Source organism: Moschus berezovskii, chromosome 4 (assembly GCF_049115385.1).
Source record: "Moschus berezovskii isolate FMDL1 chromosome 4, NW_MosBer_1.0, whole genome shotgun sequence".
NCBI lineage: Eukaryota > Metazoa > Chordata > Mammalia > Artiodactyla > Moschidae > Moschus > Moschus berezovskii.
Window position 1 is genome coordinate 93,868,531 of NC_142463.1, and position 24,201 is coordinate 93,892,731.

At 35.7% G+C, this 24,201-nt stretch overlaps 1 protein-coding gene across 2 annotated transcripts in view; it reads right to left on the bottom strand.

Moving 5' to 3' along the window:
- Positions 1-24,201, bottom strand: part of TRIM33 (tripartite motif containing 33) — a 164,980-nt gene that overhangs the window by 20,996 nt on the left and 119,783 nt on the right. The window contains exons 11-19 of one of the 2 annotated variants that reach the window (XM_055403685.2): positions 22,432-22,632; positions 13,701-13,833; positions 10,985-11,048; positions 8,571-8,730; positions 6,862-7,211; positions 4,571-4,694; positions 3,436-3,510; positions 1,543-1,695; positions 35-85 (exon numbers count right to left, since the gene is read on the bottom strand). In XM_055403685.2, coding sequence (XP_055259660.1) covers positions 35-85; positions 1,543-1,695; positions 3,436-3,510; positions 4,571-4,694; positions 6,862-7,211; positions 8,571-8,730; positions 10,985-11,048; positions 13,701-13,833; positions 22,432-22,632 — 1,311 coding nt within the window. The remainder of the gene's footprint in view (positions 1-34; positions 86-1,542; positions 1,696-3,435; positions 3,511-4,570; positions 4,695-6,861; positions 7,212-8,570; positions 8,731-10,984; positions 11,049-13,700; positions 13,834-22,431; positions 22,633-24,201) is intronic. The other variant, XM_055403686.2, reaches the window with a different exon arrangement.

Below are 24,201 nucleotides of genomic sequence, written 5' to 3' on the forward strand. Positions count from 1 at the left end.
CCTTCACCAAGTTTGCATGGTCTGAAAAGCTTACCTTCAAATTAATCTCTTGTGTTTCTGCATAAACTTGAACAACTTTCATCATCTAAAAAGGATACCAGAGTCAAAAAAAAAAAAGGGAAATTATAATCCTTTCTAAAGTTATAAGACTGCATAGGATTGGCGACGAAAGTCAGCCATAATGGGGGAACAAACCAGATTAAGTGCTTCCTAAAATTATACAGAACATGGACCCACTTTCTTTACAAAGCTATTACTAAAGCTACTGTGAAATTTTCTCAAAATTCTGAATTAGTGAGGTCAACCTGAATAGGAGCTGCAAAAAATTATTTGAAACAAATAATATAAGAAATATTTTTTTTAAACCGACAAGTTTTCAACAATCAATCAGAATTCCATCTGTGTGGTAATTTGTTAATCATAAATTGTTTAACTATCATTAAAATAGGTCTTCCTGGCAAATGTTACTAGCTATGGTTCATGAAAGCATATTTATTTGAAAATAACTGAATTAGAAAATAAGACAAGAAATTTGGGACTGTATTAATTTAACTTCAAGAGAATGAGGTTTTACTACATTCTCTGTGACACACTGCTATAAAGGCGACAAGACTTATCACTAATATTTTTAATATGAAATTAAAAAGCCACCTGGATGCTCCCAGAGGCAAGTCTGAGTACATTTCACATGATTCAATGTGAATTTTTTAGTAATATTCATATGGCACTAGAATTTTATCAGCAATAAAGAAACTGATAACCCTAGCCCTAATTTTTTTTTTTTACCAGACAGACTTCCTGGTGTCAGATGATTACTATCTGAACAAAATGTCTTCCTTGTATCTATTTTAGTAATCTGAAGATTTTGTGGATTCTCATCCATTTTCTTCTCTTATAATAATTAAAATAATCCTTAACAAAAAGAAATTTGACCTTCCCAAAGATAACAAAAACATCCTTGAAGGTGATATACATCACATTTCTACTAAAGGTATGGATTGCTCATCTTTATTCTCAAAAAAATACATAACCAAAGTTAACGAAAGTCATATTGCTGAGATGTTGAGAAAACTCAACATTGTATACTCTGGGTTACTAGTCAAGATGAGCCATTGAGTTTATAATTTTAAGGTTCTATATTTATATGGTCAAGAATGAAATCAAAGACACTGGAACAACTCCCTTTCCTAAATGTATCCAAAAATGTAGGCTTGTATGTAATCATTTCCTACAAAATGTACTTAACTACAGGCTATTTTCTATACTTATCTCAACCCTCAACATACTCAGGAAGGGATATCCAATAATATTCTTAATTTATTACATTATATTTAAGTATATATTTCAAATTATATACAGTAAACTTTCTTCTTTGGAACTGTGGATGCAATCAAATTTTACTTTTGACAGACCTGGAGCAGAATTATTTTTTCAAATCAACTTAGAAAAAATCTCTTGGCAGGGAAAACAAATCCAGTAACAAAATAAGCAAACAAACAAAAACTAATAATCCAAGACTCTATAGTTTGGAAGCTAACATACTTCATTAAACCTTTCACAGTTCTTGAAGATCAAACGAACATCAGCCACAAAATCATCTGGGATTTGGTAGTGTTGGGAATGTTTTTTCTGAAGCTTCTTTTTCACGGTGGATAAATCCATTGGTTTCTTTATAATTTTATAGTAGTTTGGTATCTAAAGAAACAAATAAGGATAGATAAGGATTCTCCAAAAATGCCAAAGTGTTTAATTTGAAAATGCTAAGTATATTAATTTTAGAGAAAAATATGTGTTGATTAAGCCAGCTGCATGCAAATTTTGAGTATAGTGAATTGTACTTGATATCTTCTGCCACAATCACATGAAAATCAAATCACATTCAGAATATGTGGTAGTCTCCTTGGTCCTCCATGAAGGACCCAAAGTTCCATGTTTAATAAGGAAATTAAGAGGGGGAAAAAATCAATCAGCAAGGATAGCCAACTACTAGTGTTAGGGACACACCTTGGCTTGCCCATCAGAATTGCATGACTTTAAAAGGAAAGATTACAAAATGTACTGCTATTATTAGAATATGGTATCCTTTATAGAGGATAAAACCTTGTATCACAGAACTCAACATAGCAATAGAGGTGAAAGAGACTGTAGTGACACAGAAAAAATTTTATTAACCATTTAGTTGCCATGCCTTTCTCTAGGGGATCTTCCCAACCCAAGAATTGAACCTGGGTCTCCTGCATTGCAGGCAGATTCTTTACAATCTTTAGCCACCAAGAAAGCCCCTAATGATCCACTTAGTGGTCATGCTTGGGAGTTCTGGCCCCAACTCCTGGCCAGAAATTTGTATCTTTGCAAAAATAACTGAACACAAAGAAACAATTTAAAAAGTTCATTAAAAGAAAATGTTGGAAGGTAATTTTCTACCGACAAGTCCCTGAACTTGAAGACCAGACAGACTTTCTGGTGTCAGATGATTACTATCTGAACAAAATGTCTTCCTTGCATCTAGAACCTTTTATACTTTCCATTTCTAAGCCTCCCTAAGTAAAGAAATTACTATTCAATACCCTATATAACAGGTCTGGTGTTCAATAATATCTTAATTCAATAATCAACAGCAAGCAAATACAATATGTGTAGCGTATTCTTATCACATTTATAAGGTATCCATGGTATTCCTTTTACTATAGGATTTTAGAGCCGTTATTCGTTAAAACCTGCTTTAAGAAAAGCAAAGTGCAACGGCTTGCAAATTCTCCCCACAGTCTTCTCTTAAGATTTGACTGTTCATAAAAGAGGGCTTATGAAGGCAAAACCAGTGTAAAAGGTTCAACTTTACACTTTTATTCAAATTAATACTTGCATAGAGATTTTTCTCCCCAAGGTAAAGATCCTAGAATCATTCACACAACTGCAATTTTAGAAATAATTTCGTTCCAAATTCCCCCTCTACGGTTAACAAGTAGAGACAGAAAATTATGTAAATCTCCCCAGTCATAAGGCTGGTTAATGGCAGAACTAGGAGAAGTCAAGTGTTCTGATTCCCAGTTCAAGACTCTTTCAATTATACCTGTAGCTGTAACCCTTATGTCCATTGTAAAAGAGGATGTGGAAATAAGTTTTGATCAGAGCAACAGTCTTTAAAAACAAGCTACAATTTTAACAGTGAAACTCATATCCATTTAGCCCTAATAACATCATAAGTACTTCTTATTACTCAGAAATTTTATCAAATACTATGCTAAAATTATTTTACACAGGTTATTGTATAGAATCCTGGAAATAACCCAATGAGGGAAGAAACCGTTTTAGAAAAGAGACTGGATGAAGAGATTATTCAAGCCTGAGTTTTAACATAGCAGATTAAAGCCAGAGCCCATAGTCTTAAATATACTAAACTTATTCACCAGGAAAGTACTAAGGTAAACAACTCACCGAAGCAGGAACTGGCTCCTGGAATTCAATACTTAATTCATGGCAATAGAGGTAAAGCAGAAGACGTTCACATTTCTGGCCCAAGAAAAGAAAAGAAAACCCATGAACTGTTTCCCCCCTAAAAAGATATTCTTGAAAATGAGGAGTTTATCAGTATAAAGTATTACTACAATAAACTGAAGATAAGCTCTCTACATACTAGCTATCCTCCTACATATAGCTATACTAGCTGTATGTAGTATACATACTACCTGTTTCCCACTTAGTTCTGAGACTGTGACTACCTTCTGTCCTACTGTATATAACTTATTTACCTATTATTACCTCTTAACCATTGCTACTCATTTTAATTTCCCAAGGCAAGCAAGACACATGCTATTCCCTTTCTTGAAAGGATTCCGCTCAGGTTCAAAATGAAATAAAAACTGTGTCTTCTCAATCCAATTCAAGAATTTTGTTATACAATCAGAAATATTTTGTAACACTCTAAACACATACTTTCTCCTCAAAGATAGTGGAAGATGTTATATCAAAGTCAAACATAATTGTAACAGCCACAGAAGTCTGTGAAAGATATTCTGTCTTTGGAGTTCAGAGTACAGAACACATCAGCAGAAATCTGAGTGAAATAATGAGGATTTTGGATTTCATTCTTAATATGCTGGGTGCTTAAAGGGTTTTAAGCATGGAAGCGACAGACCTGTTTACATATTTTAAAAAGAACATAATGTACTGCATAGAAAATGGACTGCGAGAGGCAAGAGTACAATCAGGAGGTCTGGTGAAGAGATCTTCTAATTTCTGGCTTGAGCAAGAAATAACTGGTGGTACTATTTGATGATGGAAACTACTGAGACAGGAAAGCAGTTTTTATGTCACTATTTTCTTGCCATTGTTTTTTGAAGGAGAGGATAAGAAATCAAGATTAGGCTGGGAAATGTTAAGTGTGAGAAAGCTAAATTTAAGAGCCTAGAGCTAAAGGCTCTAAGGTCTAGAGACAAAGATTTCAGAAGTCATGAACATATATACAACCAGATAATGTGATTAAAAAATGAAAATTTATATGTATGTTACACTGAAGAAAAAAAAATGCACAGACAGACAACTACTAACAACAAATCAACTTGCTACTTACCCTTTGGTCCACGGGGCTTAAGCCCTGTGCAGTTTTCCCCTTCTTACTATGTTGCAAATTATCACAATCGTATTCAACTTCTGGTTTCCCAATATCTCTGCAAAATGTGCATATCCAGTCCCCACTAAAGAAGGAAACAGGCAATCAGTCTTTGTAATTATAACAAAATTCACTCTGGGAAAGCTAGTTCTCTAGAGGTAAGTCTTCAGTTTCTTTGTTTTCTTTCCTTTCTAGTTTTTGTGGAACCCAAGAAGTACTATTTTTTCCAAATCTCATAAAGTGAAGTTATGTGATTAAAAATGTCTCAAAATGTCTCCATTCTTCAACTGATTACCTTCTGGAAAGCAATATAAAACCACTGCTGCTCCTAAGTCGCTTCAGTTGTGTCCGACTCTGTGCGACCCCATAGATGGCAGCCCACCAGGCTCCCCCGTCCCTGGGATTCTCCACTACCTCCATTAAAAATGGGTCTTGTCATAGCACAAAGCTGATGATGAGCACTTACAGCGGAAGACCAATTTTTCAAGACCCCAGTATTACCACCACAGTGACTTCATATGCATGAAGAAGAAAGGAATACAGGATACAGAGGTCCTCAGGTATCTGGTTTTGGCATGCAATGCCAAAAATTAAACAATTATTTTTTCATAGCTAGTCTTTTAAATCTGCTCAGTCAATAGTTTTGTTTACATCAGAATCTCTATCAAGCTATAAACTCCAATTTGATTACTTCGTATGCATTTTCTCCTTTCCCTCCCTCATCATATATATATATATGCTAAGGATTACACTAACACTGTGACACCTTTTCAATTCCTCCCAAAGCATCTGCCTTTGAGAGAAAGTTTTCAGTGGCAAAATTCTAACGTTCCAGCAGATGGTACTATCCAAAGGAAATAAAAATATGAAAAGCTTTAATTTCAAGACCAAAATGTCAATGCCTTTCTTTTCTAAAAGAGTAAGTAAAAAGAAGGCTCTTATTACAGCTATGGTAAGTTATACCTTCTACAATTTAGGTAAAATTACAATTCTTCAGAAAAATATTCTGGCATTGTTCATATATACCCAGTACTTTTCTAATCCTAAAGGTTGAATTTTTCAAAAAAGGGAGCACTATTCAACTAAAACCATTGCTTCTTAGGAATCTGAGAGAAAATGTGAATCTTTATCTAGAGGCAAAAAGAAACTGAGCTTTCCCAAGGACACTTAATTATGACGAGACTGTAGGCATCATAACCACGCCCAGTATGTTTGTTCTACTATATGAGCTGGTATCATCAGCTTATACTGAGTGCCCATCAATTAATATTTTAATGCTTGAAACCAGATTTACCTGCCATGGTGTCATACAATCCAGGGGCAGTGCTCATATGCTGCCCAAATCTTTATCTTTACCCCCATGTTATTCTCTTCTAAATAAGTAACTCAGTAACTCTCCACTCTAAAGTTAATGACTAAAAGACATTCCAACTAGCGGATCAAGGAAAAAGTCTGAGAACTTTACACATAGTGCCTCAGGCAGACACTACTAATGAAATGCTTCCAGTAGTGAAGATGAAGCTATTCTTCAAAAAAACTTGACATTAAAGGATTTTTCACGAAGTATTTCTTTAAGATGCCTCCCGAGAGCTTTCAAACATTAAAAAGTAAGTTTTTGGTAAGAGCCAACAGAGTTGCCTAAAACTGAATACTATCCATAATTATTAGAGACCTTATCAAAATTGATGGCAACAGATTAAGAAATTATGTTTAAGAGGAAATCAACTGTTTCTCAACACTCTAGTCCACTGCTCCTCATAATTTAGAGGTTTATCTAATTTGCTTATAAGAAGTATAAACTGAAGGTGAATAAATAGTCTATTATATTTTATCACTAATGCACAACTTAGATCTTGGACATTTCTTCATTCAGCTGTTAATTTCTCTAGAATGTAATGGAGTAATGGGCTTCCCTGGTGACTCAGGTGGTAAAGAATCCATCTGCAATACAGGAGACCTGGGTTCAATCCCTGGGTTGGGAAGATCCCCCAGAGAAGGGAACTGCTACCCACTCCAGTGTTCTTGCCTGGAGAATTCCGCTGACACAGGAGCCTGCTGGGCTATAGTCCACGGGATAGCAAAGAATTGGACACAACTGAGCAACTTTCACTTCACTTCACACAATGGAGTAACAGGCTCTCTGTTTTACATAAACACTAGGCACTGGTTAAGGAGGCCATGTGTCCAGAATAACTTTATTTTTTTAGCTCATAAACAACAACAACAACAAAAATCAGTTATTTCACTTGTACCTTGGAAAGCTAAGAAGTGTTGGAACATGACAAGTTAGATGAAAGACCTTTGGACATTTTTCACAGCACAAGAGATCCCCTCCATTTTGGCAGACTGCACACCAATCTTCATTTGGGTCATCATCTTTGCTGCTGCCATCTCCTCCAATCCTTGCCGACCTGTGCATGAGGCTTCGAACTGGGGACTTTCCATTAACAAGGCTGTTGAGCCCTGACTGTTTGCAGCTTTCATTCATATCTGCAGGTTCAGTTTTCACGTGGTTTTCCAGGCTTGTTAATGCATCCAACTCACTCTCTAGATGCAGGTTGGTTGAAAGAGGTGGTGTCAAGCTACTCTCAGGACTGCTCAACTAAAACAAAGCAATGACAAATTCTTAAAGAATCATTTCATCCTTACGGTATGCACTGTGTGTGCTACTGTGAGTGTGTTTACAACATGATGTACTGACATATTTATTTTGGAATTTATTGTAAAATTGCTTAAAATCATATTAGAAACATGAAAAATGAAAATAACCCCAAAATTATTTTGGCATGTTAATGAATGATTTTAGGGAGCAGTCTCTATACTACTAGCTCACTTGATAATAAAGGAATTAAACTGTTAAGCATGTCGATTGGGAAGTATAGGAGTATTCTCCTACAGACAGCTTGCTATGATTTTTCACTCAAGAATCTGTTGCACAGATCCCCCCCCCTTTCTATTGGCTTTTTTTTAAACCATTACTTTTAATTAAAGTATAGTTAATTTACAATGTTGTTGGTTTCAGGTATACAGCAAAGTGATTCAGTTATACATGTACTTTTTTTTTCAGAGTCTTTTTAATGGGTTATTACAAGATACTGAATACAGTTCACTGTGCTTCCTACATATAGGTCCTTCCTTGTCACATAGCTTTTGAACAGCATTTTTAAATATTCTTCTGCCCACTTACCATCCTACTAATATACAAAGACTGTGACAATATAAAATCTTTCACCACCTTTTTGCACTGTTTTTCAGGGGAACCTTCCAAACCAAATTCTGAATGAAGAGATAACAGTACTCTCCAAATCTACAGAGTTGAAATTTCTATGTGCCAGCCATGCATAAAATTAGACATAAATTGTAAGTAGGAAGAACCAAGATCAAATTTTCTAAATGAAGAGAGACTTGGGCCTGTCTTCATTCTGTATTATAAATTTTACAAAATATTCCATCTGAGGAATTGGTTAATAATTGTTAAACTGGTTAAAAATTGATTAAAAATTATTAATTGTTAATAATTCATAGGCCAAAGGCAATCTTCTCATTACAAAACTCTTTGAGCATTAAACTTCTTTCATGTCAGCAGTCTTAACCCTGAACTCACTGGTCCAGGAAAATGGCCAAGGATTTTGTGGCTTAAGACTCAATGTGACTAATAAATTATTAATAAATTTAGAAAAAGCTAGAACCCAATTTAGAATCATACAAAATTACATGACAAATTACAAACCAAAAGATAGCTTGAAAGGAGTCCTTAATACAAGTCTTTTCTGATCAATTACCATTGACAATTAGATGGAAAAAGATCAGTTAGAAAAAGAATATTTGGCTTATATCAGGCAAAAAAATGTAGAAATGAATACAGGTCCACAGGATCACTATCCAGACTTATACACGCAGAGATGAAAGAATCAGTGAAGTGACCTCCTTACATCACTGAACGGTTCCACTGGAACCTTACCATGCAGGCACTCCGTCTGCCATCCTCAGTCTTTTCCTGTTTCACAGCTCCTGAAAAGCTACATATTTCATCTTCAGTGACAGGTTCTTGCTTGACCTTCACTTGATCAGACTTAAAACTAAGACTGGTCTTCTCAGCAGTTCTTCCTGATGACCCACAGCTAACAAAAACAACAAATAAAGGTCACATATGTTTGACTGCATGGTGTACATTTACATGAAACAATTATATGAAAAGTTCATTAAGTTATATGAAATGTTCATTAAAGTAAAAGCTATTTGTTAAGCTCACAGCAGATAAGGATACTTTATAATATGGTTAACAGGAGTGTATTATAAACTCATAGCTTCAAATTTTAAAGAATGTTTATCATTCTTTCAGAAGACCCTAAACACATTTTATCGTCTGAGGAACCTACACTACATCATTTAGGGGATCTAGTAAATGATCATTTCCCTAGGCTACTATTATAGTGATTGCTTCTCTAAATATAACAGAAGTTTAAATTGTTCTCTATCTCCAAACATCTAAAGAAAACATCAATATCAGTGGTCCATGAAGTGCCCTTCAAAGGAATCACTATTTCAGCTTTTGAGTCCTAATATGAATTAATGTGAAGAGCAGACTCTCTGGAAAAGACCCTGATGCTGGGAAAGACTGAAGGCAAAAGGAGAAGAGGACAGAAGAGGATGAGACAGTTAAATAGCATCACCAACTCAATGGATATAAATTTGAGCAAACTCCAGGAGATAGTGGAGAACAGAGTAGCCTAGAATGCTACAGTCCATGGGGTTGCAAAGAGTCAAACACGACTTAGTGACTGAACAACAACCAAAGGCTGAGAGGGACGGATACATGACTAATCGGCTCTATCTGGATCATAAAGCAAACCAACGGCAAGAGAAGTGAATAACTTTAAGACTGCATCACTGCCAAAAATGAAAACCCTTTTCACTCAATTTGTACTTTTCTATAAAAGTACTGATTATTTAAAGTGTAATTTTAAAACAAGTAAATAATACAGAATCAGTCTTCAAAATGCATATACATATAAATAAAAAACATTCAATGTATCTTAAATAAAATCCTTACTTTGCACTAAATTATTCAAATTAAAAACAGAAAAATCAGTCAACATTATGTTAACCTTCAGCACAATACATTCTCTCTTCCCAAACTATGATATCTTAGCTCTCTGTCCACCAAAAAAGTAGAAGAAACCATGAACAATTCAGTAGCAGTGAATTCAGTAGCCCCTAGTACCCACAAGGTTGTCTCAAAGCACCATTTATTTCCCCACTAATATGACCAGGATTCCTTATACATTTCTTGCCTCAGGCCTGAGATCAGCTATTTGTCTAAGATGACCATGTGACATCGTTTCACAACAGGAAACAAGAATGTTTAAATGACTACTGGGGTTTTAGAAAAATAAGAAAAAGTTTGGACAGGCCAAATATGGAACAATTTAATCATCAATAAAAATAACATCTATAATATTAAAATACATAAAATATGCTTAAATATATGAGCTCATAAAGTTAATATTAATTGGTCACTGTTGGAGGATGCTGGGAATCAACTCATTATTATTACAATAGGTAAATAAAGAGAATCAATTTATTCTGCTTTTCCAATAATCAAATAGTTGGCAGAAAAGTTTTCTTTACAAAGTATTCAAAGAAGGTATAATACAGTAATCCAAATATCATTTTCAAGCCAGAAAAAAAAAAGCTAAGGCACTGACAATCACTGGTTGCTGTCAGAAAAAAAATCTACGTTTTGTGACCCTGACAGTACACATTACCACAGTGAAGTATTATCCCCATCCCTTTCCCTCAAATCAAACCTGAATCTAATCAAACCTCCTGACCTAAATAGCAATACAGAGAAAAAAACAAATGGTAGTTTTTACATGAAAAGATGGGGAAAAGAGGAAAACTCTGTAAGAAAAACAATACATTTCTCGTCAACAAATACAATGAGTTTGACCTCAACATACATGCTGATGGCAATGTCTAAGGCCTATCTGAATCTGATTAAACAAAAATCATTTTTTAAAAAAGCATTTATGAGAAAATTGGGAAATATGAACATCAACTAGAGCTTACTGATTAGAGTTAGCTACCAAATATTTTTTAGGTGTGTAATGGTTCAATGGTTATAAAACTTTTAAATCCTTACCTTTTAAGTGATATGTATACAAATAAAATGACATAATGTCTGAAATTTATTTAAAATAAATTTAGACTGGGGAATGGGTGCGAGTATAGAATAAATAAAGACTGGCCATAACTTGACCATTGTTGAAGATGGCTGAAAAGTATATGGGAGTTCATTATAATAGTCTATTTTTCAAAATACATATTTGATTTTTCTTAATAAAAATAAAAAGCTATTAATGTAATACTCACCTGCCTCGACTACCAGTACTAGAAGTACTAGGGGGTCTCACAGGTGTGTGAGAATTGGATAAACCTGAAAATTAATAAGTCAAAATGAATATCTATGCAGGTAAGAAAATTCAGAATTCTACCTACCCATTACAGAATTCAAGTATTATTATAAAGCAATTCAGCAATTCTTGGAAATCAGACTTAGTCTCTAAGTCAAGGATTTCATGTGTAATCATTGGCAACTGTCAATCAGATTCTCTCAGCTGAGCCCAGAAAGCATTCTCAGAATCCTCTCAGAGCAACACTACTCAATCAATGGAAACTACCATATCAAAAGAAAGCTATTTGCCATCCCACCCAAAGTCATTTGATAAATATCCTACTTAGATTCCTATTAATTATTCTTTAAAAGTCCTGGAATACATTCATTAAACCTCAAAAACAGTATTAATCAAAAATGTATTAAATGTGGATTTTTCATGAGATGCATTGTTAAGTCTGAACTGTTCTAATTCTAGAAATAATGAGGTGGTATGTTTCAGTAAGAAACATGAAAAATACATTCCATAACCACTTTCACAGTGTCCATATATTTCGAGCTGCTTTAATCATTCATTCATGTGATAGGGTTAATAAAACTGAGATTTTGGAAGAGATCTCTATCTCATGGACTTGATTGGCCACATTTTAACTGCAAATTGGAAAATTCACTTGCCCTTTCTCATTTCTTGCTTTTTGAACAAATTTTTGATTTTTTCATTATTTAACAAAGTGTTTCAAACTTGAGTTGAAACCAAAGAATTCTTCAATTGACAACCTGTGTTGTAAAATAGAAGACATGCAGAGTAAATACATCTACAAATCCAGCAAAAAACATAAATACAGCTGGAGGTTGAGGGAGGGGAACATTAGAGTTCTGAAGAGTGTACACCACAGATACATATTATTTCCATTCACTAAAGACTGCCAACAACATTTGAAGAAAAATAATTAGAGCAATCAGGGAAAAGAATATTATTATAATGGTTAAGTTTATGTCTCAACTTGGCTAGAATATGGCACCCAGTTCTTTGTGGAAAGGTATGTATTAGATTGGTGCAAACGAAACTTTGGTTTTTGCATTGTTGAGATTTGCCATTTGATGCTGGAATACATTCTAAATAAATGTGGTTATGTTAAACATCATTTTAATGCACATTTCTCACTTTTTTTGCTAATGACTTATTACTTGCTGTTTATTTTATATTTATTTTAGACTAGGGAAATGATGTTAGACAAAAAGCAATCTGATCTTTGAGAGATTTTCTTATTTAAGTTCAAAATGGGTCATAAATCAGCAGGGACAACTCGCAACATCAGCAACGCATTTGGCCCAGAAATTGCTAACACACACACAGTACAGTGGTGGTTCAAGAAGTTTTGCAAAGGAGACAAGAACCTTGAACATGAGGAGTATAGCGGCTGGCCATTGGAAGTTGACAACAACCAGTTGAGAGTCAGCATCAAAGCTAATCCTCTTCCAACTACACAAGAAGTTGCCAAAGAACTCAACAGCAACCATTCTACAGTCATTTGGCATTTGAAGCAAGTTGGAAAGGTGAATAAACTTGATAAGTAGGTACTTCATGAGCTGACCAGAAATCAAAAAAATTGTCATTTTGAAGTGTCGTTTCCTCTTATTCTACGCAATACCACCAATCATTTCTCCATCGGATTGTGATGTCGGTGAAAAGTGGATTCTATACAACAACTGGTGATGACCAGCTCAGTGACTGAAGCTCCAAAGCACTTCCCAAAGCCAAACTTGAACCAAAAAAAGGTAATGGTCTCTGTTTGGTGGTCTGCTGCCTGGCTGATCCACTACAGTTTTCTGAATCCTGGAAAAACCATTACATCTGAGAAGTATACTCACCAAATCGATGAGCTGCACCAAAAACTAAAATCGATGAGCTGCACCAAAAACCTCAGCCAGCATCAGTCAACAAAAAGGGCCCAATTCTTCTCCACAAACCTGACCGCAGGTCAGACAACCACTGCTTCAAAAGTTGGAACAAATTGGGCTACGAAGTTTTGCTTTATCCACCATATTTAAGTGACTTTTCACCAACCAACTACTACTTCTTCAGGTATCTCAACAACTTTTTGCAGGAAAAATGCTTCCACAACCAGCAGGACGCAGAAAATGCTTTCCAAGAGTTCGTCGAATCCTGAAGCATGACTTTTATGCTACAGGAATAAACAAACTTATTTCTTATTGGCAAAAATGTGCTGATTGTAATGGTTCCTATTTTGATTAATAAAGATGCATTTGAGCCTAACTATAATGATTTAAAGTCAAGGTCCAAAACCGCAATTACTTTTGCAGCAACATGATAGATGTTACTGACATTTAAATCAGTAGATATTGAGTAAAACATAATGAAGGTGGTCTCTAATCAGGTGAAGACCTTAAAAGATTGAGTTCTCTAGAGTAAGAAGGAATTTTGCCTCAACTCAAGACTGGCATCAACTCTTTCCTGGGTTTCCACTCTCCTGACATGCTTGGCAGATTTCAGACTTACCAGCCCTAACAATCACGTAAGTCAATTAATTCCTTAAGCTCTGTCTCCTCTCTCTGCCCACACACACACCCCTCTACTATTGGTTCTGTTTCTCTGGAGAACCCTAATACATACACTGAGAGATACTTTTTTAAGATGTTACAGAAATGAGGCAGTACCTCAACTGACTTTACCTGATGATCCTGGAGATAGGGCAGAGGGTCCTGGGGAGGGATTCATGGTGCTTGTGGGCTGTGGGGGTAGGTGACTGCCTGAGATGTATCTACTTAGTAGATTATCTAAACTACTTGAACCAGCATCTTCCAACTAAAGAAAAAGAACAAAAAGATAAATTTGCTTTGATTAAAGCAGATAACTTATTTCATTAATATAATCATTTATACTCAGTTTACTGAAACAGATTATCCTATATCAAACTCAACTTAATTGTTGCTTCCTTATCCTCCTGAGGACCCACACAAAATAGTTTATGCAAATATAGCTATAATTAAAATGATTCAATACCTGGCAGCTCCAGACAAAGCCCAATAACCCACTAAATCCCTTGTGTTTTACTATGAAAACAGTTCTAACACACCCTTACTCTTTTGCCTTTTCTCAAGGCTGATGTAGGATCCTGTTTTCAGCATCTTTGTCCCTAGCATCCCCCTAACTTTATTTCAACATCCATGGTCGCACCAAAATCATTCAACTACATATATACCTAATCATGTCCATATCTAATTTAAAAGTTCTGAAAACTCTATTACTCAACAGAAAGCCTTTACCTTGAGGTATAAGGTCCCTTATTACACACAAAACAGGAGGCACTCAACAGAAAAACTAAAACCTTTTAGCACACTGGATGCAGTAAGTTAAAAGCCAGAGGACCTGGCACTGTGACTGTGGGCTAATTCCCAATTTGAACATCAGTTTCCTATCTTTAAACATCCCACTCACAAGGAAGAACTGTGATGATGAAATGGAAAAATATTTATGTAAAAAAATAAATAGCAGCAAAAAATATTGAATTATGAAAATTACCTTAAGAAAAATTTTATACTATTCCGTATCAGAAATGGTCAAATTATTCTTAATTAAATAATTGCTCATCTTCTTGATCTTCTTGCTTATTTACTGATCTACTTTTACCCACACCTGCCTCTTTTAATCTTTTCTCTTACTAGAGGCAGCATCACTTTTTAGGCAAATCTACTTCTCATTCAAAACAGGAAACTGGGGCCTGGTGGTTAAGAATTCTCCTTGCAATGTAAGAAACGACAGTTCAAACCCTGGTCCAGGAAGATCCCACATGTTGTGGAGTAGCTAAGACCATGTGCCATAACTACTGAGCCAGTGATCTCGAGCTCCTAAGCGGCAAATACTGAGCCCACACGCTACAATGACTGAAGCCTGTGCACCTAGAACCTGTGCTCCACAAGAGAAGCCACTGCCGTAGAGGCCCATGCACACCAGAGAGTAGTTCCCTCTCAGCGCAACTAGAGAAAGCCCATGTGCAGAAATGAGGACCCACCACAGCCAAAAAGTAAGTCTTTAAAAAAACCCGAAAACTGAAGACATGTTGGTACATTTACTTCTCACTCTCCTTTTCCCCTCAAAATCACACTGATTTTCAAGGCTATAAAACAGGAAAGAGTGGCGTCAAATCTTGAAGAAAAACTACAAATATAAACCAAGGTAGAATTGGACTGACATAACAATGATCGAAATAAAGCAGCTCACAACATACTACATACAGGTGAGAAAAGACTCTCCTAAAGTAAATAGCTTTTATCATAAAAACAAGCTGAACCTATCAACAAAGCAGAAGGAAGGTACCTCAAGACAATCAGGGCCATTTATGATAAGCCCACAGCTAACATCATACCTAACAGTGAAAAGCTGAAGTGAAAGCTTCTGCTGTAAGATCAGGAACAGACAAGGATGACCACTCTCACTGCTGCTGCTAAGTCACTTCAGTCGTGTTCGACTCTGTGCGACCCCATAGACGGAAGCCCACCAGGCTCCCTCATCCCTAGGATTCTCCAGGCAAGAACACAGGAGTGGGTTGCCATTTCCTTCTCCAATGTGTGAAAGTGAAAAGTGAAAGTGACCACTCTCACTACTACTATTCAAAATAGTATTAGAAGTCCTAGCCAGAGCAATTAGGTAAGAAAACGAAGGAAGAAGTAAAATTGTCACTATCTGCAGATGACATGGCATTATATATAGAAAACCCTAAAGACTTCACCCAAAACCTGTAAGAATAAATGAATTCAGTAAAGTTGCAAGACACAAAAATCAATATATGAAAATCTGTTGCATTTCTGTGCATTAATGATGATCAGAAAAAGAATTAAAACTATCCTTGGATTGGCTAGTGGTTAGGATGCCAGGCTTTCAATATCAGGCCCAAGATCAATTTCCTGTCAGGGAAATGAGAATCTGCAAGCTGTGCGGCACGGTCTAATAAATAAATAGGGTCTGTGCTCCGCAAAAAGAGAAGCCACCTTAACGATTAGCCCATTTACTGCAACAAAGAGTAGGCCCCCACTCATTGCAACTAAAATCTCAGCACAACCAAAAATTAAAAAATGAATAAATATAATTTTTAAGAGTACTTAAAAAACAAAAATCACATGAAAAAGAACAAACCACCTAGTAATAAATTTAACCAGGAGGTCACTGAAAACTGTACAACATTGATAAAAGAAACTGTAAGACACAAATAAATGGAAAGATACTCTGGGCTCGTGGATTGGAAGAATTAATACTGTTAAAATGTTCATAATAACTAGAGCAATTTCAAAATCAATGCAATCCCTATCAAAATTCCAATGGCAGTTTTCACAGAAACAGAACAATCAATCCTACAACTTCTTTGGAACCACAAAAAAAAACACAAATAGCCAAAGCAATCTTGGGAAAGAAGAAAACTGGAGGCATCATAGGCCAGAATTTCAAAGCCACAGTAATTAAAACAGTATGATACTGGCATAAAACCAGACATACAGATCAATGGAAAAGAATAAAGACGCCAGAAATAAACTCCTATGTATATGGTCAATTAATATACGGCAAAGGAACCAAGAATATACAACAAGGAAAGGATAGTCTCTTCAATAAACAGTGTTGGGAAAACTGGACAGCCATCTTACACCATACACAAAAACCAACTCAAAGTGGATCACTCAAAGACCTGAATGTAAGACCTAGAAGAAAACATAGGCAGTAATAAGCTCCTGGACAGATTGTGGCAGTGATTTTTCCTGGACACTGATTCTGGAAATGATTTTTTGGATTTCATTCCAAAAATTAAACAAGTGGGACTACATTCAAACTAAATAGCTTCTGCACAATGAAGGAAATCATCAACAAAATGAAAAGGAAACATATTGAATGAAGAAAATATCCATAAATCATATCTAATAAAAGGTTAATATCCAAACTATATGAAGAACTCACACAACTGAACAGTAAAAAAACTGAACAATCTAGGGACTTCCCTGGCAGTCCAGTGATTAAAACTCTGTGCTTCCTCTGCAAGGGATGAGGATTTGATTCTTGATCAGGGAACTAACATCCTACATGCAACCCCTGAAAATCCAATTAAAAATTGGGCAGAGAATTTGAATAGACATTTTCTCAAAGACGACATAGAGATGGCCAACAGGTACATGCAAAGGTGCTCAACATGACCAATCCTCAGGGAAATGCAAATCAAAACCACTTCACCCTAGTTAGAATGACTATTATCAAAAAGACAAGAGATAACAAGTGCTGGTAAGAATGGAGAGAAAAGGGAACCCTTGTGAACTGTAGTGAGAATGTAAATTGGTGCATCCACTATGGAAAACAGTATAGAAGTTTCTTTAAAAGTTAAAAACAGAACTATCACACGATTCATCAATTTCACTTCTGGGTATTTACCTGAAGAAAACAAAGACACTAATATTTTTCTAATTTAATTTTTTCACCACATCAAGGCACGCAGGATCTTAGTTCCCCAACCAGGACCAAATCTGTGCCCTCTGTAGAAGCATGGAGTCTTAAACTCTGGACCACTATGGAAGTCACCCAAAACACAAATTTGAAAACATATATGTGCCCCCATTTCACTGCAACTTATTTATAACTAAGATATAAAAACAACCTAAGTGTCCATCAATAGATGAAGAAATAAAGCTATAGATAAACGAATAAAATTGTGCAATATATGCATATACACAATGGAATTAATATTAGCCACAAAAAGGAAATCTTATCACATGTGACAATATGAATGGACCTGAAGGCATTAAGCTAAGTGAAGTAAATCAGACAAATACCCTATGGTCTCAGTTATATGTGGAATTTAAAAACAAACAAAAATAGAATCAAGCTTATAAATAGAGATAGATTTGTGGTTGGCAGAGGTGGTAAGTGGGTGGAAGGGACCAAAAAGTACAAACTTCCAGTTATAAAATAAATCATGGGGAGGTAATGTACAGCATGGCGACTATTATTAATACTCTATTATATATCTGAAGACTTACTTTCTTAGCAACTTTCAAAGTCCTCCTCTCACACACACAAAATTTTTATGTATGGTGACTGATGTTAACTAGATAGAATTACTGTGGTAATCATTTTGCAATGTACACAAATATTAAATTACTATGTTGCACAAATGAAAGTCAGTCATACCTTAATTTTAAAAAAAGGTAAACAGGCCTTTCTCATAAAGCCCTTTAAAAACCTGATATCACAGACATAAAAGGCAGAAAGTTGAGAGCATGCTGTGGGCTAGCTAGAGGGATGATTAAGAGATATGAAGAGTTGTGCCTGCTCAATGGTCACAGCTATTGGCCAAGGATTCACTTGTTAAGCTGTAACTACAAGAAAATCCCTAGCTGTAACTAAAGTTACCTAGAGAATTTGTGAGGAGGAGCAGTTCCCAACACGGGCCAAAGACAGAAGTTGAGCTACATCTCACCTAAACGTAAAGGAGTGGATAGGATGATTCAAAACAGACATGAAAGTTCCATGTTACCTATTTCTATTGCCACTCCTTTTATACTCTCCCACCTACAGTTTGTATCTCTGGCCCGAGTGACAACCCTAGAATTAGAAGAGTGAAAATATTAGGAAGAGGCAAACTGCAAGTACATAAAAGGGTTTCTCTGATGCCACTACAGCACCAACAGGGGAATGCCAGGGCAAGTATTTATCTCAATGTTTCATCAAGCATGGACTGAGTCACTATAACTAAAGTCAGAAGTCTAACTGGAAAAATATTAATTCACATATTTATTAAACCAATGTCAGTTAAGTGTCCTTGAATAACGGCATGGAATAGGTAGGTGGTGTTATATAAATAATTTCTAAGAATTCAAAGGAAAAAGACAATATACAAAAGAATGTAAATAATCAATGAACTGGACTTCCCTGGTGAGAATCTGCCTGTGAATGCAATGGACAAGGGTTTGATTCCTGATCCAAGGAGATCCCACATGCCAGAGGGCAGCTAAGCCCATGTGCCACAACTACTGAGCCCACGCTCTATACCCTGTGTGCCCTCGTGCCCTAGAGCCTGTGCTCTTCAACGAGAAGCCACCACAATGAGAAGCCCAAGCACCACAACTAGAGAGTAGCCCCCGCTCACCACAACCAGACAAAGCCCACGCAGCAAAGAAGACCTAGCAGAGCCATTAATAAATCAATAAACAATTTTAAAGCATCAATGAACCTAAAAAAAAGATAAAAAACCGCACGAATTAAAGAAATATAAATGAAATCAACAAACATTTTTACCTATCACATTGGTAAAGATGGAAGACAGCCACTATCAGGAACACAGTACAGAATGGGTATTCTATAACATTTAAATTTACATATAAACATCAGAAAGACACATATGGTTTTCCCAAGATTTCATATTATCCAGTATAGTATCCAAATAAATTAAGTTACTATGTCAAGTATGGAAAACTGTTTACAAAGAATTTAACACATTTATTGTTTAATAATCTAATAATAAATAATAATTTAACACATCTATTGTTCAATAAATCTAATCTGAATAGAATCTAATATTCACTTAACTATTCAAAAAGAATCCAGGTTCATCATATATTCCCTCAAAGTCAAAATTACTAACACATATTACAATTCTTCTGGAGATGAACAGTAAAGTGAAATAAAAAAATAATTCAACTTGAGAGAAGTCTATTTAAATCAACTTCTACTCTATACTGGATAGCTATAATGACCAGTATTAAGATATATCAATGAATACCTGAAATTGCTTTGTATTTATTTCCTGTCTGCATTGCATAGTTAATGCTACCTTGTCTGCTTCCTGTGTAACCTCCCCCACATTTCTTTTCACTATACCATAGAAAACTACAGGGTAGGAGAAAAAAGTAAGCAACTCTTCAAGAGACTATAGGTTTACTTCCCTTTCTATTTTTGGTTGTACTTCTGTGGTAACCACCTCAAACTGCTTTAAAAACAGGGGTCAATGAGTATTTGCAAAAGAAGCGTGTTAGTCGCTCAGTCATGTCCAACTCTTTGCAACCCTATGGACTGTAGCCCACCAGGCTCATCTGTCCATAGAATTCTCCAGGCAAGAATACGGGACTGGGTTGCCATTTCCTGGATTTTCCTGACCCAGGGATCAAACCGGGGGCCTCTGCATTACATCTGAGCCACAAGGGAAGCCCAGGGTATTGGCACAGATGTGGAATAATTGAAATCCTCATACACGGAAACAGGTGAGAATATAAAATGGTGCAGCCACTGTGAAGAGTTGGGCAGTTCCTCAAAAACTTCTACGACCCTGAATTCCACTCCCAGAAATTTGGAAAACTGATCATCTATGTTCACAAAAACTTACACACAAACGCTCATAGCAGCATTACTCCTAAGAGTCAAGAAGTAGAAACTCAAATGTCCATCAACTGATGGTTGGATGAACAAATTTGGTGTATTCATAGAACAGAATATTCAGACAAAAGAAGGAATTAAGTACTGATATATGCTACAACATAGATGGACCTGGTAAACATTATGTTAAGTGAAAGAAGCCAGAAACAAAAGGCCACATATTGCACAATTTCATACATACAAAATGTCCAGAATAGGCAAATTCATAGAAACAAAATAAATCTTTGGTTTCCAGGGACTGGAAAAAGGGAAATGGAGAGTGACTGCAAATGGGTAGTTTCTTTTACGGTAACGAAAATGTTCTGGAATTAGATAGTGGTGATGGTTGCACAATCCTGTGAATATACTAAGAACCATGGACTGTACTGTCCATTTCTTAAAAGTTGGATTTCATGGTACAAGAATTATATCTCAATTTTTTAGAGCAGACAATACTTTAATAAAACAGTAAGTAAAAATAAAGTTAGGCCATATGTCTGCAAGGAAAAAAAGGTTCATAACAGAAAACATGGATCCTGTTCTTCCTGCCCCACTTAGAAAAACTAAAGATGGGAGGGGATATTTTCTGGAACTTCTTGTCTTGATTTCAAACCTCTTGCGCAAGGTAACAAGAAAAGTCTAATAAGGGCTCATTTGCCTTATGATGCCCAGGCTTTTCAAAAATGTGGAGCATCCATCCTTCCTTCATCAGTTCTGTTACAGTGGCCCTAGACAATTATGTTAAGTGTGACATTAGCAACCTTTCTTCTCCCTTTGAAAGTTTAAGAATTGGAACCAAGACTTGTTTCTTTTTATCTTCAGCATCCACTTCAGCATGCAATGAGTGCTTGAATGACCCCTTTAACACTGTACCTAACTATCCCTGGTTGCCCAGAGCCCCTCAATACTCTACTTTTCCACACCTACAATCCCAAACCATCTCCCCGCTACCTCTATGGTTAGCAGTGGGAGAGAAATGGATTTGTAATCAGGTGCTAGGCTTTGAAATGCAAGTTACCATTTATGGGGTGACTCTGAGAAAGTCACTAACCTCTCTTACTCTCTTTCATGAAATAGGGTTACTAGATATCATATGAGATGATTTCAAGCATTAAACTGAAAGTTTATAAATTATAAGCTTACAACTTACAAATTTTATTTTATATCGATATATTCCAAAATTCTATACTGTATAGTCCAGTACTCTCAACACCACTACACCTACCAATCACTTAGCCAAAAGATTTCTCCTATTACCAGGGAAGCAATCAGATCAAGAGTTAGTGGTACTGAGATTCTGCAACAATTCTGAAGTTATAGAAACATCCTTTAAAACTATACTATAAATCCACTAAATACATAAATACTGAATCTCAGCCACGAAGTCTCACAGGTCCTAATGTTTTAGTGATTTCACTGCTCCTTGCTCCCACAGTGGCCCTTGACTCTGAATAACTCATACTATACATGAGATGACTCAATACAACCTTCAAGTTTTATATTAAATTTTTTTAAGTGCTTTTAATTCAAATACATTTATAAAATTTTAGAAGGCACCAAATGCTATTTCCCTTCAGAAATAATGCTACCGGTGAAAGGGACCCAGCAGCTCAGAGACCCCTCCTGCCCATCTTCTACTCCTCACTACTGCTTCCTCTCTCAGTAACAGCCCTGTACACGCCCGACATCTAAACCCTCCAACCTCCTCCTTTCTCACGCAAACCTCCTTTCACAAGTCTCTTCTGCACCTAACAGAAGATTCTCAAAAAGTTAATTTATTTTGGTCCTGGGATTTCTCTCTGCATCTAAACTGCTGACACCCTGTAGCTTTAAAATATTGAGAAGTACTATGTCCAGCACACATAAATTTTTAAAATTCAAATATTTAGATCAAATTTTTTTTAATTTCAAAAAAATATTGCAGCTGAATTTAAAAAAATACAAGAGCAACCAGAAATATATACTCAACTCCCTAATTAACACAAGGTTTTAAATCTCTCATTCAACTTAAATACAAACCTGGATAGGTGGAATATCCGGCAGCGATGGAAGGTTTTCTGGATTGGTAACTGAGGGAATTAATTCTATTGCTGTAACAGATGGGCTGGTGGGACCTCGATTTGCATTCGCCATAGTAGCTGTAGTAGGGCTGGTTGGATTGACTGGGTTGTTATGTACTGACACAACAGGAAAGGGTCCAGCATGCCCTGGGTTTGAATGCTGTTAGGAAAAGAAGATGTTATCATTACTTGATCTGCCAGGATAGCCTAATAAGAACAGTTTCTTGACAACAATTTTCAGTTTAGTAAGGATACACAAATTCAGTGTTTGATACCTGTGGCTGAGAGACAAAGAAGTAGGCTCTCCCAAATTCACACAGGAAAAACAAAATTCAAACTTGGCCATTTCACTTTCTGTCCATTTTTGTATCGCATTTAGGAAAAAAAAATACTTGCCAATAATTGTACCCTGTCAATCTGGTGATATGATTTTACTTGAGAACAAAGATATATAAAAATAGATGATCTGGAAGTCCCTAAAGTTTTCAATCATCAGACACAGAAAACCTCTGTTCTGTCTATATTTTCAATTTGACACTTTTATCTTTTAGTAAATAAAAATAATTATACATTGTGTAACTAATATGGTAGAAAGAATGATGAATTTACAAATGGAAACATGGTTATCAATTCCTAACTCTTAATTCTGTGTGACTTTAGGCAAAATCACAATCTTGGTAATTTAGAAATGTGGATAATGACAAATGAAAATGGACACCTGTCTTTCTGAGGGCTGTTATGAGGATCATTTAAGATAACATATAGAATTTAGAGAAGAGCTAACACCTATCCTACTCAAACTCTTCCAAAAATTGCAGAGGAATGTAAACTGCCAAACTCATTCTATGAGGCCACCATCACCCTAATACCAAAACCTGACAAAGATGCCTCAAAAAAAGAAAACTACAGGCCAATATTACTGATGAACATAGATGCAAAAATCCTTAACAAAATTCTAGCTAACAGAATCCAACAACATATTAAAAAGATCATATATCATGACCAAGTGAGCTTTATCCCAGGGATGCAAGGATTCTTCAATATCCACAAATCAATATGAAACAACCCATTAACAAATTGAAAGATAAAAACCATATGATTATCTCAATAGATGCAGAGAAAGCCTTTGACAAAATTCAACATTCATTTATGATAAAAACCCTCCAGAAAGCAGGCATGGAAGGAACATACCTCAACATAATAAAAGCCATATATGATAAACCCACAGCAAACATTATCCTCAATGGTGAAAAACTGAAAGCATTTCCCCTAAAGTCAGGAACAAGACAAGGGTGCCCACTCTCCCCACTACTATTCAACATAGTTTTGGAAGTTTTTTTACTTTTTTTTTCACTTGGAAGTTTTAGCCACAGCAATCAGAAAAGAAAAAGAAATAAAAGGAATCCAGATAGGAAAAGAAGAAGTAAAACTCTCACTGTATGCAGATAACATGATCCTCTACATAGAAAACCCTAGAGACACCACCAGAAAATTACTAGAGCTAATCATTGAATACAGTAAAGTTGCAGAATATAAAATTAACACACAGAAATCCCTTGCATTCCTATAAACTATCAATGAGAAAACAGAAAGAGAAATTAAGGAAATAATTCCATTCACCACTGCAACGAAAAGAATAAAATACCTAAATACGAAAAGGAATAAATCTACCTAAGGAAATAAAAGACCTATATACAGAAAACTATAAAACACTGATGAAAGAAATCAA